This window comes from Carcharodon carcharias, chromosome 10 (genome assembly GCF_017639515.1).
Source record: "Carcharodon carcharias isolate sCarCar2 chromosome 10, sCarCar2.pri, whole genome shotgun sequence".
In the NCBI taxonomy this organism is placed as follows: Eukaryota; Metazoa; Chordata; class Chondrichthyes; order Lamniformes; family Lamnidae; genus Carcharodon; species Carcharodon carcharias.
Genome location: NC_054476.1, coordinates 163970741 through 163989562, shown reverse-complemented (window position 1 = coordinate 163989562; position 18822 = coordinate 163970741). Strand labels below are relative to the sequence as shown.

Sequence of the window (18822 nt, the reverse complement as noted above, 5' to 3'; positions counted from 1 at the left end):
ATGCGTACCATGAATTCAATTGTAATAAGTCCACTGAGTGAGGATTTTTTTACAAAACTAAATTAAACATTTATTAACAAAAGAATTGACTTTAAGCACATAGATAGATCTACAAATTACTACTAAGATAACTCCTAAATCCCCTAATTAATCTAGTTCCCTGTTACACCTCTGTTAAGGCAACAGTGAAACAACATAGATTTCAACAGACCCAGGCAAAGCACATAATACCCTGGACAGTGATATTTAAAATGGATTCACTTAGCTTTGGTTCCTGCAGACAGCAGCTTGTTACATAGAGGCTGGAGGCTTTTCACATTTATTAGATCTTAGAATGCCTTCTTTCCTTACACATAACCTAATCTCCTTTATACATTTTCTCCCTTTTTAATGTAAATCCCATTGTCCCAATATGTCATCGCAACTTTACTTTTTCCAAAATATAAACCTTTCATAGCACTCATACTATAAGTAATCTCTGGGAAAAATAAACACACTGTTTGGCTTAGCCTCTTATGGCTAAGTGTAACACCTTACCATCTCTTTGAAATTCACTATTCAGGTTTATCTAAAAAAAAAATGCAGATATTCCTAACACCTCCCATTCCAAAACTTCAACCATGTTTACATATTTAGCATTTCAAACCTTGTTTCCCTTCTGATACATCAATGCGCCCAGACCCGCTTTCTGTAATTCAATTAAAACCCCACACACACTCCTCTACACACAGAAATTAATCCAAACCTCACTATTAACCTACCTTTGCAATAAATTACAATAATATTATGAAAATTATTATATTTTCATGACACCAATGTTAATGCGGCCCAAACTACCAAGTTGGTTTGAGTTTTTTGCCGATGCTATATGTACACTGCCTACCCAATCACTGCAGGAAACTAAAAACCCATCCCGTTTGTTTAAGTATGCTGAGAGTATGCCTGGGATTTTCAATTCTGGGTTGGGAGCCTGCCCGCCAGTTCAGCTCAAGATCCCATCCCCGCGTGCTCTGTCCCTGACATTCCTGCCCCAGATTTTCAAAGGGCCATGCCAATTAATGGCAGGGAGGGACTCACCATCTCACTAAGGGTAGCGGGAAAGGCTTCCTGAGGGCTGGAGGGCCTCCCTCCAGCACCGAGATATCGGCAGCCCCTCTGGTCGAGGTGGGAGCTACCCGTTTGTGATGCAGAAACTGCGGAGAAGCGAACATTGCTCACGCGATGAGTGAAACGGTGTACAGGGTACAAAGCGCAGGTAGGTGAAAACACAAACCAGGGCAGCACCAGCAGCGGGGACTTCAATTAGAAACATTTAATTTTGGCTGTGATGATTTTGAAACTCCAGCAGGTGGTGCTAACTCCACAACAGATTTTCTATTACTCAAACTGTCGACAATGGCTTAATACAATTTTGCCAAATTGACCACGACATGGAAAATTCAGGAATAAGCTTAAGATTTTGACATTTTTCCTTCCAGGTGTTAAATGGAGCATGAGCACTCTTTCGACAGAAGTCACTTAGTGATGATTCTGTTGTTTATACTGATGAGGAACATAAAAAATGAAAGGGGCTTCGTTATAACAAGCCAAACCTCCAAGAGGCACTTACCCAGGGAACTGAACCAACCATTGCATTCGACTGGTGCTGATGGAGTCCAGTTATCAGTTACATTTCACTCAACAGGGGTTGCGGTACATTCATGGCCCAAGAGCACAATTAAGTGCACTAACGGAACATAGTAACCGGAATAGGCCATTCAGCCCCTCAAGTCTGTTCTGCCAAAGGAGGAGAAGGTGGGAACGGCAGCTGGTTATTCCTCAGTTGGAGCTGCCAGCGGCATAATTGGAGATGGCAAAGCTGGAGACCACACAGACAGCGGAACGTTTGGACATCTTCCCTTATTATTTAACTCACACCCATGCACTCAGCATGATAATCTAGCAGTGCATGGCGTGCCCACACCTACCTTGTCACAACATGCATACCCTTGACCCTCTCCACTCTTTCTGGCACCTTGGCTCTTGGTGCTGCACATGCCGACGGGAGGTTTGGGGTGGGGGTAGGTGGAAGAACCCTCTCAAAAAAGCACCCTCTCACATTCGAGTCCTTTCAAGCACCAGCACTGAAATTGGCACCTTTTGTGCTTCTAGGTGCTAAGTTCAAGGGAGCTGCGCTGGGCGATGCACACAGCACCAGTGAACGGCAGCAAAGACAAGTGCTAAGGGAAGCCCAGAACATAGATCATTGGAGTAAAACCTTGCATCCTAACACAGCTCAAGAGGTTACAGAATGCAGATTTCATAGACTCAGGCTTTATAAGAAGGGATGATTTCTGTGCAACGTTACTTGCTCACTGCTATGGACTTCCTGCAAGAAGGTTTCTGAAATATGTCAGAGAGTGTGGAAGAGTTTACTACTAGCCTGTGTGGGGGTTCCAGCACACAGCAGGAGTATTCTGCAGTTATCCATAGACCTGAATAGACACTACAGCTGGTCCCTCTGGCACCAGCGATAATGTCTCTGAGGGATGGTCATACTGAGGCTCCACCATCTCCTTCACCCTGGACAGGCTTCAGGTAGGAGCTTCCATCCATTTGCGGGCTCCTCACGGCCTGTTTTCCTGCAGAACAACTGAACCACAGACTGAAAGTGGGAGAGGATCTGCAGTGGGAAGAGAGTTTATTGCCTCCCTTTGGCACAACAACACATCTGAACTATGGCAATCCTCTCAAACCAATGCACTTGCTGGTCCCAGAAATCCAAAATGCTTCGGCAGCTGCTGAGTCTCCAGTCTAGAGCTGGGCACTCTCAGCCCAGAAGCACCCAGAGATTACTAACCATGGGCATCTCAGGAGGATTTGACTGAACCACTGCTGTCTTCCACCTTCTTGCTGCTGCCATGGTGGAGGGCCTCACAGCAACACTAGACTTGGTAAAAGACCACTTTAGATAGCCACTAGAAGCTCTCTCTCACCAGGGTAATAATTAGCATTAGGAATGATCAGTCATGACGATTACAACCCTTCTTGAAATCTTTATACGTGGAGCATTGCAGAAGGAGCTGGTGACCCTGCAATGTTAGTTGACGTGAATAATAATAAGTCTTTGGCTGGATGCAGTTTATTGTGTGGAAGGATTGGGCGACCTGATTGTTAGTCTAGAGAGCTGAGATTATTTAGCTGAACCTCTTTTTTGAGTGCTGCTGCTGCTGAAGTGCTCCGACTGCTGGAAGCTATTGGAATCCTCCTGCATCCTGTGGGGCATCCGCTCCCTTATCAACATCGCGCTGCAGCCTCCACCTCCAAAGAACACCAGGAGGCTTATCATGCAAATGGTCATCAAGACCATGCTGAAAAGTATTGTACTTTTTGATTTCTATTTAAACGGTGCGAGTCTGTGAGGTTAGATCCTGCACTGTACAACAAGGCTATCTCTGATGGACCTCCCAGTGGAAAACCTTGGAGTCATTTGGGAAGAAGCTGCAGACTGTGATCTGGACACTGTAGCTTTTTATTAGACAAAGAATTTATGATGAACTGAATATATATCTTGTGATCCAAAGTTGTCTTTTCAACAAAATATTTCACTAGCATCAAAGGGCAGAAAGTTTCACCATACTCTTGGTAGGCCACATGAGACAGCCTATTTGACTGAATCAGTGGCTAGGTTATTGCTTCCCAGTCCTATTTCAATACTTGAAGTGACTACGAGAAGGGAGGGGTAAATTGCGTTGGGTTAAATTATTTCCCTCCCTCACTGCCTACCCTATGCTGAGATGAGAGAGGGAACTCACTAAATGAAGAAGATCAGAAACACAAAGCTGGGGGCTGCTGCTCCGCCAGTGCATCAAAACAATGCCTTCCTGGGTTACCTCATGTTGATTCCTGTTCTGAAGTAAACAGTCACTTGTGCAGGACCAAGGTCCCTTAGAGAAGCAGCATTACTGTGGGGTAAAATCAACATCTAAAAAGCACAATGTGAAAGAGACATGGCCTGCTCCCTTCTGGGCCTTGGAATGTACTTGGCTGAATTAGTTCCCATTTTGTCAGCAGTCACTTAGCAGAGCATTAAAGGTGCTTTATGCTGCATCACCTTTTAACACACTCAACTGTTTTGCTTACATAATACATAGTTAGTGGCAGATGACATAATCTGCATAGGTACAGCTCATCGTTTGTCTAAGAAAAGGAAAATCTTGCCCTTAACGTTGTAAGTCTGTGCATTTATCCAAAGGATTCAGTTATGAGATCCTGGTGATCTACTTTACAGCTTTCACTGCAACAAAGAATTTACGATGAACTGAATATATATCTTGTGATCCAAAGTTGTCTTTACAACAAAATATTTCACTAGCATCAAAGGGTAGAAAGTTTCACCATACTCTTGGTAGGCCACATGAGACAGCCTATTTGACTGAATCAGTGGCTAGGTTATTGCTTCCCAGTCCTATTTCAATACTTGAAGTGACTACGAGAAGGGAGGGGTAAATTGCGTTGGGTTAAATTATTTCCCTCCCTCACTGCCTACCCTATGCTGAGATGAGACATGACTGGCTCTTGCACTGCTTCGTATTGAGTATAGATGGTGCTGCAGTTCATATCAAGAAATATTCTTATTGTTAGTAATAATAGCTTTCAGTCTAGATTTTAGCAACAGGGAATTAGGGGCTTGCCACCTAAATAACTGTATTTGATGATGTGATAGGTCAGCAACTTTCAGCTATTGACAAGGAAGCTATGATGTGGAAGGTCAGTAAAAAGGCAGTAGAACAATATCCCAGGACGTGTGAAGACAATGTTCGTACCAACTTACTTTTGATCCGTTTCCTGCATTATGTGAAACAATGGCAGAAGATGGTTTCGTCACTATGTACTGTTGACAAATTCTGAAAGCCAGACGGTATTCCTAAATTTGGCAGCAGAAAATAGCTGGTCGTATTTACCGGACATGGACAAATCATTCCTCAGATTCTATTTGCAGCAGCCAATAGTTGATAGTTATCTTGTGCACCGGATTGTGGGATACATCACATTTGGCTGATAATTTTGTTATGTCAATACATCTGTTGTCTGCCTGATATTCTACTAGAACAAAAAAGTTTGTTGGCAAGATCCAATCCCTCAACAAAGACGTCAACGTGAATGGGTTAAAAATGAAGAGGTTTTATTTTAATGAGCGTATCTGGCTCATACTGTACACTTTCCATGGCACTGCTCATGAGGTGTGCTCATGGTGAGTTCCAGGATACGTACTCCAGTGGGGAGGGCAAATGGTTCTCAGCTTGTGGCTAGAGGTTTGTGAACACTTTGGGAAAGTTAGAGGCTGCGATCATTAAATGGGACAGGTTTAGGACCATTTGAGGGAGGGGGTGTCTGTATGTTTGGAAGAACCAGTTAGGGTTTGGAATCTGTGGCTGTTAGCACTGGCGGTGAGGAAGAGGAGTAATAATGACGTATTTTTATTACTCAATGAGATAACAATCTATATTATTATTCAAAATATTTGCGTGAGGAATATTCCTTCCACTTTACAATGACATGAGCACTGAAAGCCTGTGTATGATAGTAACTTAATGCTGCTTAGACTGATAAACAGTCACCTTTATACTTTTGTAAGGAAGGACTCGAAGCATCTCAGGGTGGAGTTCTCCTGTTGGGAAGCAGCAGGGATTACCACCAATTATACTGCTGCAGCTTTATCTTGCTGGCAGTCAGTATTTCCATCTATCAGTTTGACATGAGAAGCCGCAATCCCACTTACTGTCAGGCCCTGTGATCGTGTGCTTTCTGGGGAGTAACACTTCTTCCCATTTCCAGACCAGCACCTGGTCCGATTGAAGGCTGGTTGGCTGCTGGGCGGGGAGTCCAATGGTAAAAGCTGGAGCTCACTGGGGAAATTCCCCAGCAATTGAAAAAGATCAGAGCTGGGTTGGTGGGGATAGGGGTGTGGTTTGGGGGGGGATAGGGGTGTGATTTGGGGGGAGAATTGAAGAGAGGCAATGAGGGAGGGAGGATGAGATTATGTGAGGGGGAGACAGAGATCATGCAGGGAGAGAGAGAGAGACTCAAATTTTCGCAATGCCAGAAGGGTTCCGGGCCTTTGCCAAAATGGCACCAGAGCCCAGATTCTAGAAGTCCCACCACAAACCTGCACCCACCATTTTCACTGGTGGATGGGGGCGTGTTGAACTTTGCACCAGTGTGGTTCATGGAGGCAGCTGGATATGTAAAAATGCAGCTGTCTTTGAACAGATGCAATTTTTGTGACCGGGATGCCCAAAACACAACTTATGGGCTTTAGGCCTTTGAGGGAAAGGTCTAAAGCTACCAGTTATTTGGAGAGGAGAGGTGCCCTTCGGGATTGCGAGGAGTAGACATGAATGTGCATAAAAAGTGCACAAGCTCAGTGGAAATATCAAGCTGTCAAGTCATTTAAATCCCCAAGCCCTATAAACTTTTGAAAAAAAAAGTCTGCTGTGTCTGCTTACAATTTCATGAGCTGTCTGTTGACATAAGCCTGAGTACTCGTGCTTATGACTGATTCCACAAACCTATCATTGTCACAGTGTTTGGGGGAGGGGGTGCATGGGTGTGTAAGTTTATAGTTTGATTGACAGCTCTGAGTGGTTAGAAAGTTTTTGAGGTGGGACTATGAATACAAATATTTGTTTTCATTAGAGATTAAGTACTTGAATGAATTTGAATGTATAGAATGGGTTTTTATGAATGAGAGTGTTATTTTTAAAAAACCATGAAATCTGCAATAGACACTTAGATTTTATTTAATCCCACCAAGGCTCCTATGATCTGCCTATGGTGGATACTGGGTGAGTTGGCATGGAACACGTAAGGGTAAAGGATGGTGGATGGGGTCATGGGTTGAAATTAGGGCTATAGAAGACTTTAGGAGTCTTCTATTGAGAGGAATAGATTGACATGGAGGGTATGAGGGGCGATGGGGGGTTAGGTAAAGGGGCATAGGTTGGCATGGAGGGTGTGAAAGGCCATGGGTATGGGTAGAGGGCCATAGGTTGGCATGGGGTATCCAAAGGGCCATGGGGGTTAGGTAGAGAGGTACAGGTTGTCATGGACGGCGTGAGAGGCCATGGAGGCGAGTATAAGGGGCATAGGTTTGCATGGAGGGTATGAGGGACCATGAGGGGTGGGTGACATGAATGGGTGGGGGTGGATGCAGATTGAGTTGGCATGGATGGGACATGGGGAGTGTTTGGAAGGGGGGTGAGGGGGTATGAGGGGTGGGGGCTGGAGGGCTGTTTTTTGTCTTCTTGTTTTTATTGTAACTGTGGCATTGTGCAGAGCACTGAGGTGGGCCTTTTAACCATCCCACCTCAGCACCTGCCAACCCCTGTGGGTGCCTCTGTACAGTTTCCAGGGGCGGTGGGGGCCTGACACCTGTCAACACCTGTTCCCCCCCCCTCCCCCCCACCCCCCCCCCCCCCCCCCAGAACAAAATCCTGAGTCAGGTTTGCGGAGTCAGGAATTTCCCCTACTCAGGAGTGAAAATTCAGCCTAGGCGTATCATGCAGGAAGAGAGAGAGAGAGCGAGCAGACAGAGATTGTGCAGGAAGAGAGAGAGTTTGAGCCGGGAGAGAGAGAGAGAGAGAGAGAGAGAGAGAGAGAGAAATCGCGCAGGGAGAATGAAAGATCGCATGTGAAGAGAATAGGGCTGCAAATAGGAGCAGGTTTGCTTGAGGGGCCTTGACAAACACTCCTGCTCCTCCTGGCCCACAAGCTGGGCTAGAAAGACACCTTCCTGCTGGATTTAATAATTCTCGCCTCCCTTCAGCGGACGGGTTTCCTTCATCCTGGGAAACCCAGTCTGCAGCCATTAATTCAAATGGCTCCACAAATTTGAGGAAGAGAGCCTCAGTTAAATATTATAATCACTGAGCCATTGCTTGAGACCAGGTTACTCAGACATCTCCAAACTGGCAGCAGTTAAGTCACAGTTGGCACGTTCATGGTGGTTTAATGGCCCATTTCATTTTTACTAATTCAGCCCTTCCTGATCATGGGGAGGTTACAGTTCTTTCCAAGAGCTAAGTGAATTTATGTACCGTGGTTACATCTGGTTCTACCTCTCTACCATCCCTCTGGACCCCTCCTCTGTGCTATTCCTTCCTCAGTAGGCAACCTTGGATAACTACAATTTACCCTTGGATGTCTGAAACTATCATCCTTGACCATCATCACAAATTCATTACCTTTGCCACCAAATCTGTCTCCCCCCACTTGTGACCACTGTCACAGGCTGAACAACCCTGTTTGCAATACTAACATCCTATTGACCCTGAACAGAGCTTCTGGCTCCAGATTTTGTCCATCAAAACTACCCAAAGCTTCAATCTCTACCATTGTTCATCCCTGCTCCACCTCAGCCAATCTGCTGCTGAAGCCTTTATCCATACATATGCAGGCCCTGGGCTCGGATACTCCAATGCGCTCCCGGACGGCTTCCCATTCCCCACCCTCTGTAAATCTCAGCTCATCCAAAACCCTCATGTAGCTCGTAACCTATCTTGCATTGACTCCTGCTCCATCAGCCCTGTCCTCAACTACGTGGATCCCTCAATGCTTAATTTAAAGTTGTCTTTTTTTGTGTGTTTAATGCCCTTCATGGGCTCACCTGTCCCACCCCTTCCAGCTCTGTACCTTCTTCTAGGCCCTTGCCCACATACCAAACTTCCTATTCTTAAGAATCTAACATTTTGTGCATTACAACCAAATTTTTTCCCCACCTTTGATGACTGTGTTTTCAGCCACCAAGGCCCACAGCTACTCTTTGAAATTCCCACCTTAAATCCCCACACCTCTTTGTCTCCCTCTCCTCCTTTAAGATTTCTCATGAAACCCTACCCTTTGAATATAAGTCTTTGACTCCCTCCTAATGGTCCCTTCTGTGGCTTGCCCATGCATATTTTTGTTTTTGCTTACATCTCTGAAGTACTTTGGGACATTTTCCTAAGTTAAAGGTGCTACATTTTGTACCTGCTGCCTCTCGCGAGCAGGAAGTGTCTGGTCTTAATTCAGTGATGCTCAGTGCCATTATGTCTGAGAATGGCAGCCTGTTCCTTAGGGATTTAATGGAAAGGCATCTGTTCCTTGACACTCTGTCATGCAACACATTAATAAAACATTCCAGTGTAGCAGCCAAAGAAATATTTTTTAAATATGACTCACTAAACATACCTATATCAAGAAAGAAAATTTGTGCATGTTCACAAACAGAATCATTGCTTGTATGATATATAGCATGATTGAATTTATTTTGCTCTTATTTTACATAATCACCACAGGGGACTGCTATAACCATTACTTTGTGCCAACCTGGATGTGTTTGTGCCTGACTGGTGCCTTGTGCAACTGTGACATGTTCACTAAGCCTCCAGCTGAGGTCCTGTCTCAATTGTTCTTTTAACCTAAACATACAAGAGTTCATGTCATGTTGAATGGCTACAAACACATTTCAGTTGGGATTTTATGTAAGGATTGGACCTTTCTCAAATTGAGATGTAACTACTGAGAAAACAGCACCATAAAAGCACCAAGGCAGTGACAAATTCATTCGTTTTCCAGTGGCAGAAAGATAAATGTGAAATTCTCTAAAATATATTCTCAGCCCCGACATTCACAGCTGAGGAGAAACGGAGGACCATGGCCTATACTGTAAACTGGAGCAGTGTTGGAAATTTTCTGATAACCTCTTGTTCCATATAAGTAACTACTTAAGTCGGGATAATAAGAAGGGAGATGTCCCATAAATAACTCACTCTTCTCACATGCTGGGGGATCCCCATTCCATGACAAATCCCACTGGCACATAAGGATGTCCGTGCCTATGAGTTCGAATCCTGGGTAGCACTGGTATGTCACCACAGTTCCATGGACTAATTCGGGATGGGAAGTTGTTTTCCAACCATTCGGAATTTCTGGCACTTCTGGGCAGGTATCGTTTCTCAAAACCTCTGTGGAAGAAAGTCACAGTGGTCACAAAGGAAATGATATTCCACCAAGCTAAAGGCAGTTTAAATTTAAAGGCAGTTGAACAGTGCCCAAAAGAACATCTGTTGAAATGTCTGTCTAATTACATTCTTTTCATTATCAAGATGGCAGGGATAATGAGTCAAAGTTACCATTGCCAATAAATTAACGACTGACAGCTGCTATACATTCGACATGTGTTATGATACTTGACCACAACCCCAAGTTTTTGGTAAGATTTGATTAGGGACCAATAACGTTTTGTTTAAAGTGGACAAAGTTTGAGATTCAAGACACTTGCTCAGTGGGTAATGCCACAAGATTCCATGGGTTTTTAACAAAAGTAAACTTTACCTATACAAGGTCAGAAAGATAAGCAATTTACAATATCTATCCTATAATCTTAACATTCAGGGTTAATATGAGGTACATATGAATTAACAGGTAAACTGTGGTTGAACACACCACACTGCACAATAAATGGCAGATGTGACCAAGATGGAGTCCACGGATTTCATAGAATCACAGAGTGTAGAAGAGGCCTGTCGGCCTATCGAGTCTGTACCGACATGTGAGAAACACCTGACCTACCTACCTAATCCCATTTACCAGCAATTGGCCCATGGCCTTGAATGTTATGACGTGCCAAGTGCTCATCCAGGTACGTTTTAAAGGATGTGAGGCAACCCTCCTCCACCACCCTCCCAGGCAGTGCATTCCAGGCCGTCACAGCCCTCTGGGTAAAAAAGTTTTTCCTCACATCCCCCCTAAACCTCCTGCCCCTCACCTTGAACTTATGTCCCCTTGTTATTGACCCTTCAACTAAGGAGAGCAGCTACTCCCTATCCACCCTGTCCATGCCCCTCATAGCTTGTACACCTCGATCAACAACTCACCCAGACATCAGTAAACACTGCGAGTTGACCAATCTCACGGAAACTGTGTCTCTCATGAGGGTTTCCAGTCTTCGCTTTTGAAGATCTCACCTTGGAATTCTCTCCAAAAGTCGCTCCAACTCAGATGGCATCAGCAATGACCCACCTCACAGGGTTTCTTTCTTGTCTCCTAAGGTTCCATTCGCCTGGATTCCCGAGTATGCACTCAAGCGTCATCTCACAAGCACAACTTCCGCTCTTCAGTGTGCCTGCACTGCGCAGAATACCACTGCTCCAAAGGGGTACCTTCGCCCCCAACGGGTCACAAAACTTCTGCTGCTTTCTTGGATTTTCAGGGCTTCTCCTGAGTCATTTTCACTAAAAGTCTCCTGCTAACCGCAACCCTTTTCCTACTTGGAGCCTCTCACTTTGCTCCTCTCTTTTTAACTGAACTGGGATGTCTTCCTGTCCCATGCCCGGGTCTCTCCTTTTGGGACCCCTCCCTGTCCCCTCTCCTTTTGGGACCTCTCCCTATCTCTTGCCTGGGACACCTGTCATCAATGGTGCTCCGCTCCTGGTCACATGATCCAAGTCTTCACTCAGTTTTCCATCACAGCACAGCCATGCTGGGCCCATTCTTGACCCAAAGAACTTCCACTGCTGAATTGTGCATGTGTAGTCCACTCTCAGTCTGTGCACATGTGAAAAACTCCAAGGTCTGTCCGGGCTTGGAGTTCCTGACCTCCCATTTCCGATGAGGAAAGTGTAACTTTCACAACACTTGCCATTTCCCATTTAGTATCTATGAGCTTTTGCAGGGCAAGTTGCCACAAGTGGAACACCAAAAAGGTGTGGCACCATCTACAGGGTATCTGACAATTGTGTGAATCAGCCAAGCAACTGTGTAGCTCGTTAATCAATCAGATTGAAGAATCATCACTGAGCAGTGCAGAATCTGAACCAGGAAGTGTTAATTAATGTAGTAAATTGAATGTCAAATCAGAAAACAAATAGAGGAGAAAAGAATGCTTGGATCATAAGGTAGAGATGAGACAGAAAAAAAGAATAAAGAAAAAACGTAATTTACACTTTTCAAAAATCTCTAACAATAATTAAAGTCTGAAGGTTTGAGACTCAACATTTGTAATAGTTAATTTTCAGTGTCAGAGAGACTATTTACCTATAATTAAGGTTTCCAAAGCCATTAATAAGGGTACTTAAGATAAGGAATGTACAAGCACTAACTTTCTGTGGGGAGTTTAGGAACTCCATGCCATTCATAAACTTTGAACAGGGAACCTGATGATGCAATGCCTTTTCCGTGCAGTTCATGGGGTTGTAATGCATCTCAGACAGCAGCTTCCCGGTTTTTGCATTTAACAATGCTCTGCACTTGCCTGAAGTTGCTCTCTGATTTGCACATAAATAATGGGGAGCACTGCTAGCTTTGTTATTTTCCCAGTAAAGTCTGGTCCATTGTGCCATATTGCTCATAAGTAATTAAGGTAAGGGAATCATGAACAAGAAATAAAACAGTGAGCGAGTATACCTACACCTCAGATAGGCACTGTGAGTTTTATTGAAGCAAATTTAATTCAATTTTATTTCAAATATATATTCTAGAAGTCCACCTTTGCTCTTGACTCGATGTTACATGCCTGTCCTTGATGATAACTAACCAAAGATTTGGATTCAGATCCACTGACTCATTTTAAATTACAAGAAAATAACAGGCAAGAGATTCAAAGAGAAGGGAAATAAATTAACACCTCTTACCTTACTGTGGATTCAATTAAATTTCTTCCCGAGTGTCCAACACATCCAAAACATCATATTCCACAGTGAGGAATTTGAATTCAATTTAATATAAAAATTGTCATTTTGTGACTTTAATCTTGTTGGGCAATGCCACTATTTTTTTATAAACCAAATGGAAGTTTTATCTATATCTAATTTTCGGTAATTTGAAACAACCCATGAGCCATTGTTACCATTTTTAATTCCCAACCATAGACCAGTCTCCCTTTCTCAGATCTAGACACTGAAACTTTGAAATTCTGCTCGAATTACACTGACTCCAGGGAATATTCAGAACGGACGGCATTGAGAGGGAACTCCCTTCTCACCCTTGCCACACCAGAAGTCATATTGGGATATGATATGGTGGGTGTGTGATAATGATACGTAAATGATGGCAATCCATCATACAATGTACTTCCCAATATTTCCACTTTAGAAACATTGGGTGCTAGCAATTCCGGTGTTCAAAGAAAGACTTGGATTTATACAATATCATTAGTGACCAGAGAACATCCAAAAATGTTTTGCAGTCAATTTTTTTCTTTTTGAGTTGTAGCCTCTGTTGTAATGTAGGAAATGCAGCAGCCAATTTGCTCACAGCAACGTCCCATAGCCTGTTTTAGTGATGTTGATTGAAGGATAAATGTCGTCCAGGAGACGAATGGGAGTTCCTGTGCTCTTCTTTAAAATAGTACCACAGGATTATTTTTACATCCACCCAAGAGAGTGGATGGGGCCTTGGTTTAACAGCTAATCTGAAAGACAGCGCCTCCAACAATGCATCACTTGCTAAATCCTGTACTGGAGTGTCAGCCTAGAATATGCGCAGAGTTCAGCTGGCAACGAATGTTTCAGGGACGCTTAAAAATGAGAGAGTTTTAAAGCCTGCACAGTTAGTCATAGGTAGCAAGAAGACAAAAGGTTAAACCATTTTCACACCGCACACAACTCACGGTCACTGGCTGTCCTACAATGCAGCAGGCTCTTGAGCCCTACACAACTGTTATTTGGCTGCTCCCAGTATGGCTCCCACAGATTGAACAAAATCATGTCCATGATCCCAACCACACAACCAGCGTCTAGAGCATATCCTTTCTGTGGGAGAAAATTCTAATCTGCCCTCCACCAGGGCTATGTCAATTGGAAGATACAGGCCTCATTATCTAATCCCCTTTCCCTTGCATGGCTAACTATGTGTTTCCTTGTTTTAAACCACTGTTCCTAATTTTCACTGAACCCACTATGCTATACTATAACTGTAACAAACTTGACCACTGAGAGATTTTAGGCCACACTTCTATGATATCTGATGCAATTCCTACCTCATCAATTTGTTATTGTTCAAGTACCTCTCTGGTATAATTGGTTCCTAAATGTATCCTGCAATTTATGTGCACGTTGTACAAGCTGTGAGATATTTTAACTTGCAGACTAATTATGCTCAATTAGCTGTTTAAGGCGCTCTAATGGTTACAATTCAATCTGGCTCAATTAACATTGCAATAATTAATCCGTTGATATGTAGGGCGAGCAGAATGAATGGTACTGTATTAGCAAAAGATAAATGTGCAATTTATGTGGTTGACTTTTTCTGGATCATATACTTCAGTAATGTATGTAGATGACTATTATTTCACTATCGCAGGCAAATTACTTCCAGCAAGTTATATTTCAGTAGAATTGACATCAAAGGGCAGTGTAATAAAAAGACAGTTGCCCTTTAATTTTGCACAGTGAGCACTGTTGCCCTTTTGCGTTGTTCACTGGTATGGGCATGAAACCCAGGAGAGCTGAATTTCCTTTCAAGCTTTTAAAATATATTCATTTTTGTAACACAATGGAACCGTGCTCAGTAAATGCTTAAAACCAGACACCACAGAAGAGCAGCGAGGCAGACGAGTATGCAAAAGACCTGCAGCATTTCCTGACTGCAAGTGATGCCTTTTTAAAAATCAGGCTTCCATTGAAAGGTATGAAAGAGAAAATGGCAGAAAAGAGCAAAATATTTGAGAATAGAAAATAATACATACATATATCTAAGGTATGAGTAACCGGGTTATCAATGCGGGGTAACTAAGGAAGGCTAGAGACATCAGAAAATCTGGTGCATAAATCATCATTCTATGTTTTCTTGTGAATCCTTTGAATGTTAGAGAATGACCATTTTGAGTCTCCTTAACAAGACATAACATTAAAAGTGAAAGAGCAACTGGTTGTGAGCTACAAACATAAAAACAAAAAAACTGCGGATGCTGGAAATCCAAAACAAAAACAGAATTACCTGGAAAAACTCAGCAGGTCTGGCAGCATCGGCGGAGAAGAAAAGAGTTGACGTTTCGAGTCCTCATGACCCTTCAACAGAACTGAGTAAAATTAGGAGAGGGGTGAAATATAAGCTGGTTTAAGGTTGGGAGGGGGTGGGGGGGGGGGGAGAAGTGGGGGCGGGGGGGTTGGTTGTAGGGACAAGCAAGCAGTGATAGGAGCAGATAATCAAAAGATGTCACAGACAAAAGAACAAAGAGGTGTTGAAGGTGGTGATATTATCTAAACGAATGTGCTAATTAAGAATGGATGGCAGGACACACAAGGTACAGCTCTAGTGGGGGTGGGGTTGGATAAGACTAACAGGGCATAAAAGGTATAGATTTAAAAATAATGGAAATAGGTGGGAAAAGAAAAATCTATATAAATTATTGGAAAAAACAAAAGGGAGGGGGAAGAAACGAAAAGGGGGTGGGGATGGAGGAGGGAGTTCAAGATCTAAAGTTGTTGACTTCAATATTCAATCCGGAAGGCTGCAAAGTGTCTAGTCGGAAGATGAGGTGCTATTCCTCCAGTTTGCATTGAGCTTCACTGGAACAATGCAGCAAGCCTAGGACAGACATGTGGGCACAAGATCTAAAGTTGTTGAAAGGTCGTGAGGACTCAAAACGTCAACTCTTTTCTTCTCCGCCGATGCTGCCAGACCTGCTGAGTTTTTCCAGGTAATTCTGTTCTTGTTTTGGTTGTGAGCTACAATCTGGATTTTGGTAGGATGTCTGTACCACCTAAGAGCAAATCTCACATAATGGGCAGCTACCCAACTATTATTCCCAAGCTAGGCTCTTATAATGACTCCACTTAGGCCCAGCCAGATTTGATAAGGCCAGTATCAGGAAGGCCTGCTTTTTATAAACTGAGCATCCTGGTGCCAGCACTGATGAAGCTGGCCGTTTTGCACTGGACCTGTGCTTCTTGAACTAGATGTGCAAACGTTCCATTGACACCAATATAAAACTAGACACATTTTAGTTGAGGCTACTTGAGGCATTGTAACCGAGGCAAATGTTTCGGAGTCAACACACACCACTATGACCAAAAAGAGGTCAATATGAGAAATCAGAGGAGACTTTGTCGTGTTTCAGAAGAAGAGAGTTACCACTGTGAATGAGAAAAAGAACAACATTTTCCCCCAAATATCATAACATAGTAAAGCACAGAAGAAGGCCATTCAGACTATCAAGTTGACATCAGCTCTTTCAAAGAACAATCCAGTTAGTCCCACTCTCCGCTTTTTCATCACATCCCTGCAATGTTATCTCCTTCAAGCATTTATGCAATTCCCCCTTTTGAAGGGAACTATGGAGTCTATATCTGCCACTCTATAGGGAGTGCATTCCAAATCCTAACCATACTTTGTGGAAAGAAACTTTTTTTTGTGCCGCCTTTGGTTATTTTGCCAATCACCTAAAACCTGTGCCCAGGCTTATAAAAGGCCAGAACTTGTGCCACATGCAAATGAGTTTAGGACAGCTCTCTGTACAGCCCAATGAACATCTGCAGTTCAGTGCCACTGTGGAGGTAACCCGTTTATTTCATCGGTGTGACGTTCCTCTTTGCGCATGGAAATTCATTCTGGAAGAATGTGTGCCAACACTGAGTAGGAAAGTATAAATGGCAATTTATTGCCTGCTCGACAAGATGGCAGATGGAGTATAATACAGGGGTGTGTGGAGTTGTTCACTTTGCTCGTAAGAATAAAGAAGCGGAATATTTTTTAAAAGGTGTGAAACTTCTAAGTGTTGATGTTCAGAGAGGTTTGGGTGTGCTGGTACAAGAAACGCAAAAAATTTGCATGCAGGTGCAGCAAGCAATTAGGGAGGCAAATGGCATGTTGACCTTTATTGCAAGGGGATTGGAGTACAGGAATAAAGATGCCTTGCTACAGCTGCACAGGTTTTGGTGAGGCCACATCTGGAGTACTATGTGCAATTTTGGCCTCCGCACTTGAGAAAGGATATACTCGCATTGGAGGCGTTATAGTAAAGGTTCACTAAATTTGTCCCTGGGATTAGGGGTTGTCCTATGATGAGAGGCTGAGTAAATATGGGTTTATATTCTCTGGAGTTTAAACGATGAGGGGGCAAACTCATTGAAACCTATGGAATTCTGAAGGGGCTTTTTAGGGTAGATGCTGAGAGATTGTCTCCGCTGGTCAGGGAATATAAAACATGGAGGCACTGTCTCAGGATAAGGGCCCGATCATTTCGGACTAGGATGAGGAGAAATCTCTTCACTCGAAGGGTTGCGAATCTTTGGAATTCTTTACCCCAGAGGGTTGCGGATGCGGAGGGTTGAATACATGTGAGGCTGGGACAGGCAGATTTTTGGTCTCTCAGGGTATTTAGGGACAAGGCGAGCGGATGGGAAAATGGAGTTGAAACCCAAAGTCAGCCATTTTGGGTGAATGGCAGAGCAGGCTCGATGGACCATGTGGTCTACTCCTGCTCCTATTTCTTATGCTCTCACGCTGGCTAAAGCACCAACATGACCTGACACTTATTGTTACTTGAATAATGCAAGATGTAGAAGGACCTGGAGTGAAAGTGGACAATTTCTATTTAATGGCCAGAATTTTCCAGTTGGCGATTTGGGGACGGGGCCCACTCGCCAATGGGAAAATGACGCGGGATGACATTGGGAAGAACCCCCGACGTCATCCCGGTCCATTTAAATGTTGAGAAAGGCGGGGGCGCAGCAAAATCAGCTGTCCGACCACTGACCTGTCAATGACCAATTAAGGCCATTGACAGGGTAATTAAGCTTGTTAAATGCCCTGCCCGTCCAAGCTTAAGGCTGGCGGGCAGGCCAGGAGCCCCAGTGGGCTCCTGATAATACAGGAAATCCCAATCACTGGCGGGATGAAGTTTCATGTCCGTTTTTAAAAAGTTTCATAAAGTTTATGTCCTTTTTATTAACGTGTCCCATCTCATTGTGACATTGTCCCATGCGGGGGGCATGTTAATAATTTTTACATTTTTATATTTTTAATGTTTTTTACATTGTCAGTGATCTCCCTGAGACAGCACTTAGTCCCAGGGAGATGTGTGCTCTTTTGTGCGCATGCCTGAAAGAGGGCACTTTGACAGTTGGGGAATCCCTCCACCCTCCGCACGGGAAGTGCATAGTGCTTCCCATCGGACAGGCCGCTGGGTGGGCCTTAATTGACCCGCTCACTCAAAATGGCGGCGGGACCGGTTTCGGCAGCAGAGTTCGGCTGCCCGTCCACCAACCAAGGGTGAAACTCTGGCCAATATGTCACAAAGAAACACAATATCAACCATCTCAGATTGGGAATATGAAGGAAACTTAGATGAATTTTCATCACCCATTTAGCCAATATGTCTGACTAGTGCCAGCAAGGTACTTGGAAAAGCATCGGGACATAAAAAGATGCGCTTGAGGCTTATGTTGATACTCATCGCAGATGTCATGAAACTAGTGCTGATTATTTTTTTTAAAGTTAATTGATAACTAATGCTAAGTTTTCATTGGAATAATCAATTTGAACACAGCAGAGAAGCAGGATGGACAAAGATGGGACTAAAGGCAAGTTGCAAGAGGTGTGTAATTCACTCACGGGAGCACTGGCTCAGTTGGGAACACTCTCGACTCGGAGTCAGAAGGTTGTGGGTTCAAGTTCGACTGCAGAGGCTTGAGAATATAATGTTATCTGGCACTCAATGCAGTCCTGAGGGAGTGCTGCACTGTCGAGAAGAGCCATCATTTGGATGAGATGTTAAACTGAGGCCCCCTCTCCCCGCTCAGGTGGATGTAAAAGATCTCATTTGTATGAAGAGCAGTGTAGTTCAAGTTGAGAGCTGAT

The 18822-nt window shown here is 43.7% G+C and overlaps 1 protein-coding gene across 1 annotated transcript in view; it reads right to left on the bottom strand.

Moving 5' to 3' along the window:
- The window catches only part of sez6b (seizure related 6 homolog b), a 488962-nt gene that overhangs the window by 35512 nt on the left and 434628 nt on the right, over positions 1-18822 (bottom strand). The window contains exon 11 of the mRNA XM_041196728.1: positions 9792-9986. Coding sequence (XP_041052662.1) covers positions 9792-9986 — 195 coding nt within the window. The remainder of the gene's footprint in view (positions 1-9791; positions 9987-18822) is intronic.